General features: G+C 44.0%; 1 protein-coding gene across 2 annotated transcripts in view; it reads right to left on the bottom strand.

The window, feature by feature from the left end:
• The window catches only part of ophn1 (oligophrenin 1), a 281,908-nt gene that overhangs the window by 183,121 nt on the left and 83,375 nt on the right, over positions 1-15,412 (bottom strand). For both annotated transcript variants that reach the window (XM_033030095.1, XM_033030094.1), the window contains exon 2: positions 4,647-4,742. In XM_033030095.1, coding sequence (XP_032885986.1) covers positions 4,647-4,742 — 96 coding nt within the window. The remainder of the gene's footprint in view (positions 1-4,646; positions 4,743-15,412) is intronic.

The raw sequence follows: 15,412 nt of genomic DNA, 5'->3' as shown, positions 1-15,412 counted from the left end.
GCAAAACCAGGAGGCAGCTCGAATGCCGGTGTAACATCACTCCCTGACGAGCTCAATGCATTTTACGCACGCTTTGACAGGGAGAATACTGATGTGCCTTCCCGATCCCCCATTCGCTGTGATGGCATTTCAGTCTCAGTCACAGAGGCCGATGTCAGGAAATCCTTCAGAGGGGTGAACCCCCAAAAAGCACCTGGACCTGATGGTATACCCGGCCGTGTTCTAAAAACCTGTGCGGACCAACTGGCGGGAGTTTTTACGGACATTTTCAACCTCTCACTTCTGAGGTCTGAGGTCCCCACCTGCTTTAAAAGGGCATCAATTATACCGGTGCCCAAGAAGAGTAAGGTGACGTGCCTCAATGACTATCGACCAGTGGCACTAACGCCGGTGGTGATGAAGTGCTTTGAGAGGTTGATCATGGAGCAAATCAACTCCTACATCGACAAAAACCTGGACCCACTGCAGTTCGCGTACCGCCACAACAGATCAACGGTGGATGCGATCTCGCTGGCCCTCCACACCGCACTGGACCACTTGGACAACAAAAACTCATATGTCAGGCTGTTATTCATTGATTACAGCTCGGCATTTAACACAATCATCCCCTCCAAACTGGTTACCAAACTCGCAGAACTGGGTCTCTGCGCATCCCTCTGCAACTGGATCCTCGACTTCCTCGTCCACAGACCACAGTCTGTTCGTATTGGTGGAAATGTGTCAGCCTCAATAACAATCAGCACGGGAGCACCTCAAGGCTGCGTGCTCAGCCCCCTGCTGTACTCACTCTATACCCATGACTGCGTAGCGAACCACAGTGCGAACTCCATCATCAAGTTCGCTGACGACACCACTATTGTGGGGCGTATCACTGATGGGGATGAGTCAGAGTACAGAAGAGAGATCGAGCAACTGTCCATATGGTGCCAGCGCAATAACCTGGCCCTCAACACCAGCAAAACCAAGGAACTGATTGTGGACTTTGGAAGGAGTAGGAGGGGGACCCACAGCCCCATTTATATCAACGGGTCGATAGTTGAAAGGGTCAAGAACTTCAAATTCCTGGGCGTGCACATCTCTGAAGATCTTTCCTGGTCCGAGAACACTAACGCAATTATCAAAAAAGCTCATCAGCGCCTCTACTTCCTGAGAAGATTACGGAGAGTCGGATTGTCAAGGAAGACTCTCTCTAACTTCCACAGGTGCACAGTCGAGAGCATGCTGACCGGTTGCATCGTGGCTTGGTTCGGCAATTTGAGCGCCCTGGAGAGGAAAAGACTTCAAAAAGTAGTAAACACTGCCCAGTCCATCATCGGCTTTGACCTTCCTTCCATCGAGGGGATTTATCGCAGTCGCTGCCTCAAAAAGGCTGGCAGTATCATCAAAGACCCACACCATCCTGGCCACACACTCATCTCCCTGCTACCTTCAGGTAGAAGGTACAGGAGCCTGAAGACTGCAACAACCAAGTTCAGGAATAACTACTTCCCCTCAGCCATCAGGTTATTAAACCTGGCTCGGACAAAACTCTGATTATTAGCAACCACTTTCTGTTATTTGCACTACCAGTTTATTTATTCATGTGTGTATATATTTATATCATGGTATATGGACACATTTATCTGTTTTGTAGTAAATGCCTACTATTTTCTGTGTGCTTAAGCAAAGCAAGAATTTCATTGTCCTATACAGGGACACATGACAATAAACTCACTTGAACTTGAACTTGAAGAAGAAGAACAGTACCCCTGATGAAACCCATTCAGTCACAGAGAAAACATGCAAACTGCGCACTCATGGTGCCAGAGATCAAGACTGAATTGGCTCATTTGCACAGTGGTAGAGTTGCTGCCTTACAGCGCCAGTGAGCCGGGTTCGATCCTGAATGTGGGTGCTGTCTGTACAGAGTTTGTACGTTCTCCCTTCGACCACATGGTTTTTTTTCAGGTGCTCTAACTTTCACCCACATTCCAAAGACGTACAGGTTTGGGGCGCTGCGAGTCGGGCGCTGCGAGTTTAGGGCGCTGCGAGTCGGCTGCCCTGCCAGCAGCGTGTTTGTTATTTCGACTTTCTTTGTTTTTTTTGGTATGTCCGAATGTTTGTTTTAGTGTCTCTCGGTGTATCTTATGTGGGGGGTGATGGGGGAAGGGGGGAAACCGTTTTTAAGTCGCTTCCTCGAGGGAGAGGCGACTTTTTCCATGTCGCTTCTCCGACTCTACTCTCGCAGCCTAACAGCTTGGATTGGTGCAGCCTTTCCCGGAGTCGGGCCCAGAGCTTCAGCAGCGGGCGCAGCGTGAACTTTTCCATCGCGGAGTGGGGGCGAACCCTTGGCGACATTGGCATCATGGGGCTGTAGTCCGTGGAGCTTCTAACCGCGGGCGTGGCATGGACATACCATACAGAGTCTGCGATCCCTTGCCGGGGATCGCCGGAGAAGAGCTCCGACCGCTGGCCTGCGGCCTATAGCATCCTGAAGCCATGGTCTCCAGTGGGAAAGTGGCCGATTCGGGCTCTCCATGCCGCAGAGTGTGTTCAACCGTCCCGAAGTCGGAGTTTCAATCATCCCGACGAGAGGGCCTGTACATCCGGCCGCCTGTAGCGGCGACTACCGAGGGTTTATGGCTCCGACCACGGGTGAACAAAGGAGGAGGCCTGACTGAACTTTGTTGCCTTCCACCACAGTGAAGAATGCTGTGGTGGATGTTTGTGTTGGATTTTATTGTATATTGTGTGTTCTTTTTTTCAACAGTTTCGCTGCTGGCAAATTCATTTCACTGTACCTTAGTTGCTGCATGTGACAAATAAATTTGACTTTGACTTTTGACTTTGTAGGTTAATTGGCTTCAGTAAAAATTGTCCCTAGTGCACAGGATAGTGCTAGTATAAGGGGTAATCGGTGGTCAGCGCGGACTCGGTTGGCCGAATGACCTGGCTCCTGCTCTGTAACTATATCACTAACGAATCCAGCTCACTGGAGCGAAGAGACACTAGCTCTATTACTGTGCCATTGTACTGCCCATAGCTCAGGCCGCAGGCATCAAGCAGATGAAATTCCACCCCATTAACTGATGGATACTGCCTCATCTGCCATGCATTTCCAGCATTTTCTCCTGAAAATTTACATTTTAGCATCACAGTGTTAAGATCGTTGTCTCATCTGTTGTTCCAACTAAATAGTATCGGAAGAACTGCAGAAATCTCTCTGCACATGGAGACCAGATGAAACACTTTCCACTTGACAGGGCAAGCACACAACACTCTAATAATTCATCATTATCCCATCCTGGATAAAGCAGCCTGTTCTATTGGACCCAATACCGTATCCCAAACGCTGCAGACCGTGACTGCAGCAAGACAACCCCCTCACAAATCCATAACCACAACCAGCAAGGTTCCACCATTCTCTTCAGAAGTCTCACATTATCCTCAATTCTAACAATACCACCACTCGTTTCCAGTCCACTGGTCTAAACATGGAAATTCCCGACTCAGCAGTAGTACGAGGACCATTCTGTCCTCGAAGCAGCTGTGGTTCAAAGTGACAGCTCATCATCACCTTCTCCATGGAGAGCCAATGCTCTAGAAGTAAGCAAGAATGGAGTTCATTCCTAGCCGGAGTAAATGGTTGTGGACTCTCCCAAAATAACCTGGTCTTGCAAAGAGGTGAACTTTGTCAAAGGTATGCCTCTAAGAAGCCAAGATTTTTAATTGACTCAATGGTAACATAGGAATCTCCACCGCTTGAGAACAGTCGTAGATCAGCTCCTGGAGATTGTTGTGACTAAAAGTGCAGAAGGAGTTAATGCCAGGGCCTTTGGGTATGGAACAGTGTGGATCATGTGCAGGCAGTGGAGGTTAATGTATCTCGGCATTGTGTTCGGCAAAGACACTGTGGGCCGAAGGGCCTGTTTCTGTGCTGTACTATTCTGTGTTCTATGTTTCACTGATCCTCCTCCCAAATTGCTCTATTAAGACAGGTGCTTATAGAAAGAAAAAAAATATAATTTATCCAAAATAATTCAGTAAAATGTCAGCCTAATAAGGTCAAAAGTGCTGGAGTAAGTCAGCGAGAGAGGCAGCATCTTTGGAGAACATGGATAGGTGATGTTTTGGGTTGAGACCCCTAACCAGGCAGAAAGCTCAACTGACAAGAGACAATAAACCATCTTGCAAATTGTGTGCGACTTGTTGGACTCAACCTCTTCGCAAATGGATTCCTATTCAGAAGCCATCAGTGTTTTGTCCAAAGGAAAATATTCAACTAAACTCCTTCGAGGACGGGCCTGCGGTGGAGGGGGGCGCCCCCGGTTGATGTCAAGGACGGGCCGGCGGTGGAGGAAGGGACCGGCGGTCAGTGCAGGAGGTCAGACAGGCCCGCCCGCATAGGTGCCGGAAGCCTGACGCCCAGCCAAAAACAAAAGGAGACCCCGTGTGGGGGACCACTGGGAACAAAGGGGGACCACTGGGGACTAAATGGAATACTTTGGTGCTTTGTCAGCACTCTATATGTGGCAACTCTTTGCATACCTTGTGTACACATGCGGGAGTAAAGTATCGTTCATTCATTCATTCACACTGATGGGACAGTCCTTAGATCACTATTTCTATGATTTACATAAAGAAATAGCAACACTTCAGTTCCTTACCGATATTAATCTCATCATCTGTTAATGTATCTCCAATGAACTCAAACTGGAACGCATGCAGGCTCTGTGAAAACTTTGACACAGCGGAGGAGTAATCTGCAACAACAGAAAAGATGCAGCATTTAGACATCAACACATTTAGTTTGAGTTTAGTTTAGAGATACAGCGCGGAAACAGGCTCTTCGACTCATCGAGTTCGTACCGACCAGTGATCCCTGCACATTAACACTATCCTACACACACTCGGAACAATTTTACACATACACCAAGCCAATTAACCTACATATCTGTACGTCTTTGGAGCGTAGGAGGAAATGAACGATCTCGGAGAAAACCCACGCGGTCACGGGGAGAACGTACAAACTCTGTATAGACAGCACCCGTAGTAGGGATCGAACCCGGGTCTCCGACTCTGCAAGCGCTGTAAGGCAGCAACTCTACCGCTGCGCCACCGTGGCCATTGGTGAACAATGAGACGGAAAGCCACATTTTATTCCACATCGAATGCCAATAAAACAGAGCCTCAGGTCATCTTTACTGCTAGAAGCACAAAATGGCCATTTCCTACATTATAACATCCCCAAAGCAGTCAAATAGTTGTCACAAGTATACGATCCTCTCCAAATAAACTGTGCTCCTCCACAGAGCAGTCCACGTTGATGCAATTGATATGTTTTCCCTTATCTTATGAAAAACTAGTTCATAGATAGAAGCTCAGAGTCATTTACACGTCCCACCTACCTATGTTTGGCCCATATCTTTCTAAACCTTTCCTACCCATGTAGGATGATATGTCCACATGTCTTATCTACCTGTCTAAATGTCTTTTAAATGATAGTATCTGCCACAGCCTCATTCTATATACCCTATTGCTCTTTGTGTGAAAAAGTTTTCCCTCAAGTTTACTACTAAATCTTTCCCCTCTCACCTAAAAACCCTCTAGTTCTTGATTCCCCTGCTCGGGTAAAAGTCTATGTGCAGTTAGCCTATTTATTCCCCTCATGATCTTATACACACCTCTATAAGATTACCCATCATCCTCCTGCACTCCATGGAATTAAATCCTAAATTGATCAACCTCTCCCTATAGCAGTTGAATTGCAGTGGAATTTCCTACCCCTGTATGCATATATTTCTAATTCTTGCTCGTGTTCTCGCCTCTCAGCTCAACGCTATGAAGATTGTATTTTCACTCAGTGGGTGGGAAAGAGTAAGGGTCTAGGAAGAGCAGTCACGGTGGCACAGCGGTAGAGTTGCTGCCTTACAGCGAATGCAGTGCTGGAGACCCGGGTTCGATCCTGACTACGGGTGCTGTCTGTACCCAGTTTGTACGTTCTCCCCCTAATCTGCGTGGGTTTTCTCCCAGAACTTCGGTTTCCTCCCACGCTCCAAAGACGTACAGGTTTGTAGGTTAATTGGCTTGGTAAATGTAAAAATTGTCCCTAGTGGGTGTAGGATAGTGTTAATGTGCGGTGATCGCTGGTCGGCGCGGACCCGGTGGGACGAAGGGCCTGTTTCCGCGCTGTATCTCTAAAAAAAGATAAAGGGAGAGAGCACAGGTTTATACTGTATACACTTACTGCACAGATAGATCTTTGTAAGACAACCTTATTCCTTTAATGTTGAAATATCTAATAGGAGCAAAGAGGTCCTTCTGCAGTTGTACAGAGCCCTAGTGAGACCACACCTGGGGTATTGTGTGCAGTTTTGGTCCCCTAATTTGAGAAAGGACATTCGTGCTATTGAGGGAGTGCAGCATAGGTTTACAGCGTAGGTTACAAGGTTAATTCCCGGGATGGCGGGACTGTCATCTGCTGAGAGAATGGAGCAGCTGGGCTTGTACACTCTGGAGTTTAGAAGGATGAGAGGGTATCTCATTGAAACATATAAGATTGTTAAGGTACACAAAATTGCTGGAGAAACTCAGCGGGTGCAGCTTGGACACGCTAGAGGCAGGAAACATGTTCCCGATGTTGGGGGAGCCCAGAACCAGAGGCCACAGTTTAAGAATAAGGAGTAAGCCATTTAGAACGGAGACGAGGAAACACTTTTTCTCACAGAGAGTGGTGAGTCTGTGGAATTCTCTGCCTCAGAGGGTGGTGGAGGCAGGTTCTCTGGATGCTTTCAAGAGAGAGCTAGATAGGGCTCTTAAAATAGCGGAGTCAGGGGATAAAGGGAGAAGGCAGGAACAGGGTACTGATTGGGGATGATCAACCATGATCACATTGAATGGCGGTGCTGGCTCGAAGGGCCAAATGGTCTACTCCTGCACCTATTGTCTATTGTCTATCTTAGTTGTGAATAAACTCATTGACAAAAAGGGGTAAGGGTAAGAACAGTCAGCCATGGCTCAGTAAAACTATAAAGGATAGTATTCGGCTGAAGGCAAGGGCATATAAGGTAGCCAGAGGTAGTGGGAGGGTAGAGGATTGGGAAGCATTTAAAGGTCAGCAAAAAGTAACTAAGAGACTAATTAAGACGGGGAAAATAGGCTATGAAAGGAATTTAGCGAACAACATAAAAACTAATAGTAAGAGTTTTTATAGCTATATAAGAAGAAAAAGGGTGGCTAAGGTGAACGTTGGTCCATTGGAGGGTGAGACTGGAGAGTTGTTGGTGGGGAACATGGAAATGGCAAAGGCATTAAACGAGTATTTTGTATCAGTCTTCACCATAGAAGACACAAAAAATATTCCAACGCTGGATAAACAGGAGGCGGTAGGAATGGAGGAGCTAAATACTATTAAGATCACCAAGGAGGTGGTATTAGGGAAATTAATGAGACTGAAGGAGGATAAATCCCCTGGGCCTGATGGATTACATCCAAGGGTCTTGAGGGAGATAGCAGTGGGGATTGTGGATGCATTGGTGATAATTTTCCAAAACTCCCTGGAGGCAGGAACGGTCCCAGTGGATTGGAAAATGGCCAATGTAACACCTATATTTTAAAAAGGAAGTAAACAGAAGGCGGGTAACTATAGACCGGTTAGTCTAACATCGGTGGTGGGTAAAATGTTGGAGACAATTATTAAAGAAACACTAACGGGCCACTTGGATAAACATGACTTCATCAGACAGAACCAGCATGGTTTTGTGAAGGGGAAATCGTGTTTAACGAATCTGCTCGAATTCTTTGAGGAAGTAACAACCCGGGTGGATAAAGGGGAACTGGTGGATGTGGTATACTTGGACTTCCAAAAGGCTTTTGACAAGGTGCCACATAAGAGACTATTGCTAAAAATAAAAAATTATGGGATTGGGGGTAATATATTAGCATGGGTAGAGGATTGGCTAACGAATAGGAAGCAGAGAGTGGGGATAAATGGTTCATACTCGGGATGGCAACCGGTAACTAGCGGGGTTCCGCAAGGGTCGGTGCTGGGACCCCAGTTGTTCACAATTTATATAAATGATTTGGAGGAGGGAACCAAGTGTAATATATCAAAATTTGCGGACGATACGAAAATGGGAGGGAAAGTAGGGGATGAGGAGGATAGGAAGAGTCTGCAAAAGGATATAGATAAGCTAGGTGAGTGGGCAACAACTTGGCAGATGAAATTTAATACTAATAAATGTGAAGTCATTCACTTTGGGGAAAAAAATGATAGGGCGAGTTATTTTCTAAATGAGGAGGAGCTGCGTTGTAATGCAACGCAAAGGGATCTAGGGGTATTAGTACATGAATCGCTAAAAGTCAGTATGCAGGTGCAGCAAGCAATCAGGAAGGCCAATGGAGTTTTGGCCTTTATTGCTAGGGGGATTGAGTATAAAAACACGGAGGTCTTGCTGCAGCTGTACACGGTATTAGTGAGACCACATTTGGAATACTGTGTACAGTTCTGGGGTCCATACTTAAGAAAGGATGTACTAGCCCTGGAGGCAGTGCAGCGAAGGTTTACAAGATTAATTCCTGCAATGAGGGGATTGACATATGAGGAAAGGTTAAGTAAGCTGGGACTCTACTCTTTGGAGTTTAGAAGAATGAGAGGCGATCTCATTGAAACGTATAAGATCGTGAGGGGCCTTGATCGGGTGGATGCACCGAGGATGTTCCCAATGATCGGGGAGGCTAGAACTAGGGGACATAGTTGCAGAGTGAGGGGGGGCTCTTTTAAAACTGAGATGAGGAAGAACTTCTTCACCCAGAGGGTGGTTAGTTTGTGGAATTCACTGCCCCAGGGAGCAGTGGAAGCAGAAACGTTAAATATATTTAAGTCAAAAATAGATGGTTTTTTAGCTGCCAAGGGGATAAGGGGCTACGGGGAGAGGGCAGGGATATGGACCTAGGTATGGTTAGTATAGTAGACCTGAGTGATCTCCTGGACAAGTGTCGATCGCCTGGATTGGGGTCGGAGAGGAATTTCCCGGATTTTTTTCCCGAATTGGACCTGGGTTTTTATCCGGTTTTTTGCCTCCCCCAGGAGATCACGCGGTTCTTGGGGTGGAGAGGGGTGATAGCGGTATAAAGGGGAGGGTAGTGTCTTGTGTTATGTGTCTTGTGTCTACTGTTTGTGGGTAAGTGTGTCTGTTTAGTGTTCAGCCATGAGTGAATGGCGGTGCGGGCTCGACGGACCTGGTGGTCTACTCTCGCACCTACTTTCTACTTTCTATGATTCTATGACTGAGCCCCCGCAGTCCTCTTATATGAGGAAATCCATACAGACTACTTTTTGGGGGGGAAATTTCTTTACAATTTTGTCCAAAATGCCCAAGCCGCTATTTTATACCTGTGACCCCTGGTTCCGGTCAACTAACCCAGTGAAAATATCGTTCCTTCGTCTACTTTGTTAAATTCAATGGAAACTTTTTGCAATTTTTGCACAACAAAATTATGCCTCACCTCGTCTAAATTCTAGAATATAAATGCATCTTGTTTAAGTCTATGTACCTCATCAAACAAATTCTTAAGCTCAGTAATCAATATGGCTCAATTTTGACATTGTCCCACTATTGCAAGCATATCTTCCTTGGACAGGGGGCCAGACCTGTGGGCAATATATTAGCCGTGCCCACGGCTAATACTTAAAGCAAGATGTCCTTGCTCTTATACTCAAAACTTCTTGCAAAGACGACTAACTCTTCTTCCTTGTCAGTTTCACTTCCATGTGTACTAGGATACGTAGGTCACTGAATGCCAACACCTCACTATTTTTTTTATTTAGATTTGTCTATAGAAATAGGTGGCCTTGTTTTTCCATGTTACATTCCAGCTGCCATGTTCTGTCCTTCATTTAGCCTGTCCATATCCCTTTGAGGCCTCTCAACATCCCGCAGTGGCACCTAGTACTTATCCAATCAGACATATATTCCAACAATTTAAGTCCCTGTTTGTCGTCAAGTCCGTTCCATCGTTCCCCTCTCCAACCGTTATAATAATTATTTTACCTTTATACGGTGGAACGGACTTGACGACAAACAGGGATTTAAATTGTTGACATTATTTGCAGCCCGATTCTGTTTTGCTTTTTTTTTTTCTAATTTAGGGGGGTTTTGTTTTTTCCTTTTTTCTCTTTTTTTTCTTTTTTTTCTTTTTATCTTATTTTTTTTTTATATATAAGGTTTATTTTAAACATTTAACTATATTGACATAGAGACCGGGAGGTCTATATTCTATGTGCATTTTGACACTGGACTCATATTTAGGTTATACCTGTTATTAATGTAATCCTGATCCCTATGTATCAATATCATTGTTATGTTTATCATTATTCTTTTTGTTGTTTTTTGTTTTTGAAAAAAAACTATTAAAAAGATTTTAAAAGAAAGACATATATTCCAATATAACCCATGATATATTTCACTTGATCCCCTGATCCAAATAATTCATGTAGATTATGAAAACCTGATGGACCAGCAATCACCCCAAGATCCCACTATTCATAATCGCCCAAACTAAAAATGTCATGTTTATTCCTCCTCAATCCACACTAACAGATCTTGCCTGATCCAATGTTCTCTATATGTTGTTTAATATTCTCTCATTACACTATATGGTAGACCTCAGGAAAAAACCTTCGGGAAGGTTTAAAGGCCTGTCCCACTTTCACGACCTCTGCTGAGTTTGCCCTTGACTCATACTCGCAGCATGGTCGTCACGAGTTCATAGGAGGTCGTAGAGAGGTCGTAGGCAGGTCGTAGCAGGCCGTGATGCTAGTCATAGGTACTCGTGGCATCAAGTAGGTCGGGGCGATTTTCTAGCATGATGAAAAATGTCCACGAGTAAAAAAGGTCGTGAATTAGGTCGTGAAAGTGGGACAGGCCCTATAGAGGGATATGAGCAAAACGCTGGCAGGTAAGACTAGTGCAGATGGTGCATCTTGGTCAGCTTGGACAAATTGGGCCGAAGGCCTTCACTGTTGCTATGCTGTATAATTCTATGACCTTCTGAGTCCCCAAATACATGTAATCACCATACCCTACTCATTATTATACTAGGCACACCTCTGATTTCTTTATCATTTATGTTCAAACTTTAACTCTTGATCAGAAACCCTCCTGTGATCTGAAATTGTTTGGCTATTTTCTCACAATGGCATCCCAAACATCTCTCTCAAATATTCTGTGCTCCAAGGAAAACAATGCAGATTCCCCAACCTCTCCACCTAACTGATGCTTCTCATTCCTGTATCTTGTTAATTTGTTAATGGTGGTTGTTGCCCATCCACCCATTGTACAATATATCTTTCATAACCAGCTGAAATCCTGCAGAAAAATCACTCTGTTCTACTCTCCCCGCTGTGGATGAAATGGGGAGGCTTTTGATATCCCTGCTAGTCTAAAGCACTTTGCATGGGAAAATCCTTGTGTGGTCTCATGCAGGATCATGGCCCCGTGCCGTGGATCGCGGTTACATTGTTGGTTTTAACTGAAGCAACATTTTGAGGAAATGGGATTTGCAGACGCAGAACTAAGATCTGTTGCAGACCACCTCATCTACAAGATGCCAAAACAGATATTACTGTGCTTAAAGAAACCTGAAACTCAACTTAAGCAATTGTCGTTCCCACTCAGACAAGGTTACTTGCCCCAATTCCAATTCCACTGCCTTCATCACGCATCTTGCTCAATCAATTCAACTTCTGTAGCCTTTCATTCTCCCTGTGAGACTCATTCCCACTCTAGTAAGATCACCAACCATATAACCATATAACCATATAACCATATAACAATTACAGCACGGAAATAGGCCATCTCGGCCCTACAAGTCCGCGCCGAACAATTTTTTTCCCTTTTTTCCCATATGCAAACAGATTTAAGAAAATTGAAACAAAATATTGCTCCCTCTTCCGAAAATATAATCAAGGATGCAGAGTCCACATGCTGAACAACTAGTAACTGTACAATCATTTTTTAGATCTGATTTATTTTAACATTGTGCACGCAAGAGACTGCAGAGTGAACGCATGTCAAAAAATGAGGAAGTCAACATTAAACAGGAAGTTCAAAATGTATTGTTGTGTAGTAAAGGCAAGGACTGAAATGGGGAGGTGTTGCTAATGACATTGGAGAGGCCATTCTTCCCATTGAGACCATGTTGACTTTCAGAGAATTCCCCTACGTCCCTTTCTGCACTTATTTCCTGCGACCTATATTCTCAGTACCTCCTGCAGCTTTCTCCTGCTTTCCATCTTAAGTTGGGATACTTGGCAGTATCAATTAAACTTTCACCATATCTTGGAGCTATGGAGGGGAAAGAGAGTATCCGATGGTTCAACGGTGATTAATTTGTCACATGTGCAACTGCACAGTGACATTCATTTTGCATATATTACACATACAGGCGCCGCCATGTTTTGGCGCCATTATTCAAAGACCAATGGCCGGTCGGCCCACACGCGGGATATACTGGAGCAGTTCCAACAAACCGACGTCCTTCTCCTCTAGCCAGGAGAAACACATGCACTCCCAGACATAGTGGACAACTGTACACAGACCAGAGATGATAATGGCATCATGGACTGTTGCCCTCACAAACAATGAAGGGAACAATGACCAGTGGATATGCTGTCAATTGGTCAATTGGACAAGATTGCTTAAAATCAGCAATTAGACCACATCTACAAGCCAGCGAAATAATCAAGCTACAAAATAAAGCAAGAATATTTCAAACATTTTCACAACATCAAATTTACATACAAGGTCTGTCCAGGTTGCTAGGCAACTGATAACACCAAACACCATTGCTCTGGAAACCAGAACAAAAATTCAAGGCCATTATGTAACCTAGATGGTACATTGGCAAGGATTCAGATTAAAAATTCTAATTTTCAATATAATATTTTGAAAGTAAATAACCCAATTGTTTTCTTTGCTCCGGGAGAAAATTCAACCCAAGAGGCTCATGCGTAAAAATCCATTGGTGTTGGTTCTGTGACATCTCGCCCAGTTCCTGCTCCTGAGGGGTGGGTGCACATCAAGGCATGGAAGGTTAATGGTTTGGTTTTACTTATTTGCTCACTGGATTTTTACATTGCTGCATGTCTGTTTTTATTGTCCATTCCTCAATGAACCAAGGAGAGTGGCTATTGATTTACAGATGGACTAAATGACAGCGTTCCTCCCTCAGATTCAGTGTAGCTCATTAATACCAGTGTAAGTAAATTCTTACTTCACATGATGCTCATATGGACATTAAATTGAGAATGAAGGATCCCGACCTGAAACATTACTGATCCATGTTCTCCAGAGATGCTGCCTGAGCTGCTGAGTTACTCCAGCACTCTGTGTCTTTTTTTGTAAACCAATATCTGCAGTTCCTTGCGTGTACAGTTATACAGTAACTCATTAGTTTTCCGTGACTCAGCCCAAACTGTAACTCAGCCACGGATTACCAGAGTCTCGAAGCTTTTGAACCCTATTTAGTTTCTTTAAAAAAAAAACTTTTACTTTCCCTTCATATTTGTTCTACATCCACACAAACATGACAGCTGGGAAGATGACAAAGACTAGATACAATCACAATGAAGTAACAACTGAAAGCCATTGACCTGAAACATTAACTCACAAGTGCTGCCTCATCCCAGCATTTCCTGTCGAAACAAAGAACAGCAGACGCTGGTTTTGTACCAAAGATAGACACAAAGTGCTGGAAAAATACTGCCTGACCCGCTGAGTTAAGGGCCTGTCCCACTTACGTGTCCTTGGCACGCAAATTACGCGACCTCGTGGTCTTGTTGAGCTGTGACGGTCCCGCGAAGGTCGGGAGTGATTTCATGCGTTCTCCAGAGTTAGCTCCTGGAAAAGGTTTGCTATCGCAATCACTACTTTACAGTGTTCAGAATGACTTATGTGTCAACTCAAACTTCTAAATACAGTTGCATTACAATTGAAAGAATCAATAATTTATTTGAAACAGGACTATTATAACCAACAAGTTGATCCATAATTCATAAGTTCCTACATCATAGGAGCGGAATCAGGCCATTCGGCCCATCAAGCCTACTCCATCATTCAATCATGGCTGATTTATCTTTCCCTCTCAACCCCATTATCCTGCCTTTCACACCCTTACTAATCAAGAATCTGTCAATGTTCACTTTAGAAATTCTCAATGACTTGGCCTGCACAGCCATCTGTGGCATAAATCATCAAGTCAAACCTTCAATCCCTTCACGCCAAAACATCAATGTTCTTCAGAACCCAAGTTTCCACCTTACCAATGTTCTAATTATTAATGGAAATCGATTATTAAAAATGTAGATATACATTTGATATCCAAATGTTCATTACAAAGCATGAAACATATGGCGAAAAGTTTATAAAATTATTCTTGGGTCAATAAAACTGGAAAGATGTATTTATTGCTTATTACTACTTGTTCCAAGGTTGTCATTAACTATAAACACCAAAAACATATTGGTACTTTCATGAAAAAAACATGTACAGCATTATTTTTAAATAAGGTAGACAATATTCCAATTATCGTATTCTCTTTCAAATTTACTTTTCATTTTCCTCTAAATCTAACATTGTGGTAAAATTCAGATCATTCAGGAAGAAATACTTCCGTATTTTTTATTTCTTCCTCGATAAATTTCTTTTCAAAGGATCTGGCATATATCTTCTTCTTCTTCTTGCATATAGCGTGCACAGCCTAAAGTTGTAGGACAACTTGTTCCATTTGATCTTATTTGATTGTGCACACTGGGTTGATTGCATTCGTCGAAACAGGGCGGACCACGTGAAGGTTGCAATCTTATACCTCGGCATATCTCTGACACCAAATGACAGGACATTTTCAGGTATAAACTGTAGCCTTCAAATACTATACAGGAAGCTGCCGTAGGCACGACTGATGCATATTCTCTTGTCTCATTCACCTTTTACACCTCAGACTAGGAACCTTCAACAAGTCCATCTCCTAGAACCCTTAAGCCCACATACAATTTTTGTATTCTGGTGACAATATCAAGGCTTTCCCATCTACCTCGTTGGAGACCTTCTAACTATCATCAATCGGACTATATCTTGCACTAAACGTTACATCCTTTATCCAGTGTCTGGACACTGTGGTTGGCTTGACTGTAGAATCATGTAGACTATTTTCACTGACTGGATAGAAAGCAACAAAAAGCTTTCCACAGTACCTCGGTACACACGACAATAATAAACTAAACTGAAGAAAAATAAACACACAAGCCCCTTTCTCCTGCCAATCCAACATGAATCCCTAAAGAAAAACCCTAGAAGATGAAAGCATCTCCCTACGCCCTTTTGGTGCTGCTGCAGCTTACACGACCATCTCTGCTATGGTCCACCTTCCAAGC

This window comes from Amblyraja radiata, chromosome 12 (genome assembly GCF_010909765.2).
Source record: "Amblyraja radiata isolate CabotCenter1 chromosome 12, sAmbRad1.1.pri, whole genome shotgun sequence".
In the NCBI taxonomy this organism is placed as follows: Eukaryota; Metazoa; Chordata; class Chondrichthyes; order Rajiformes; family Rajidae; genus Amblyraja; species Amblyraja radiata.
Note: the sequence above shows the minus strand (reverse complement) of the source record. Positions and strands in the feature narration are given on the sequence as shown.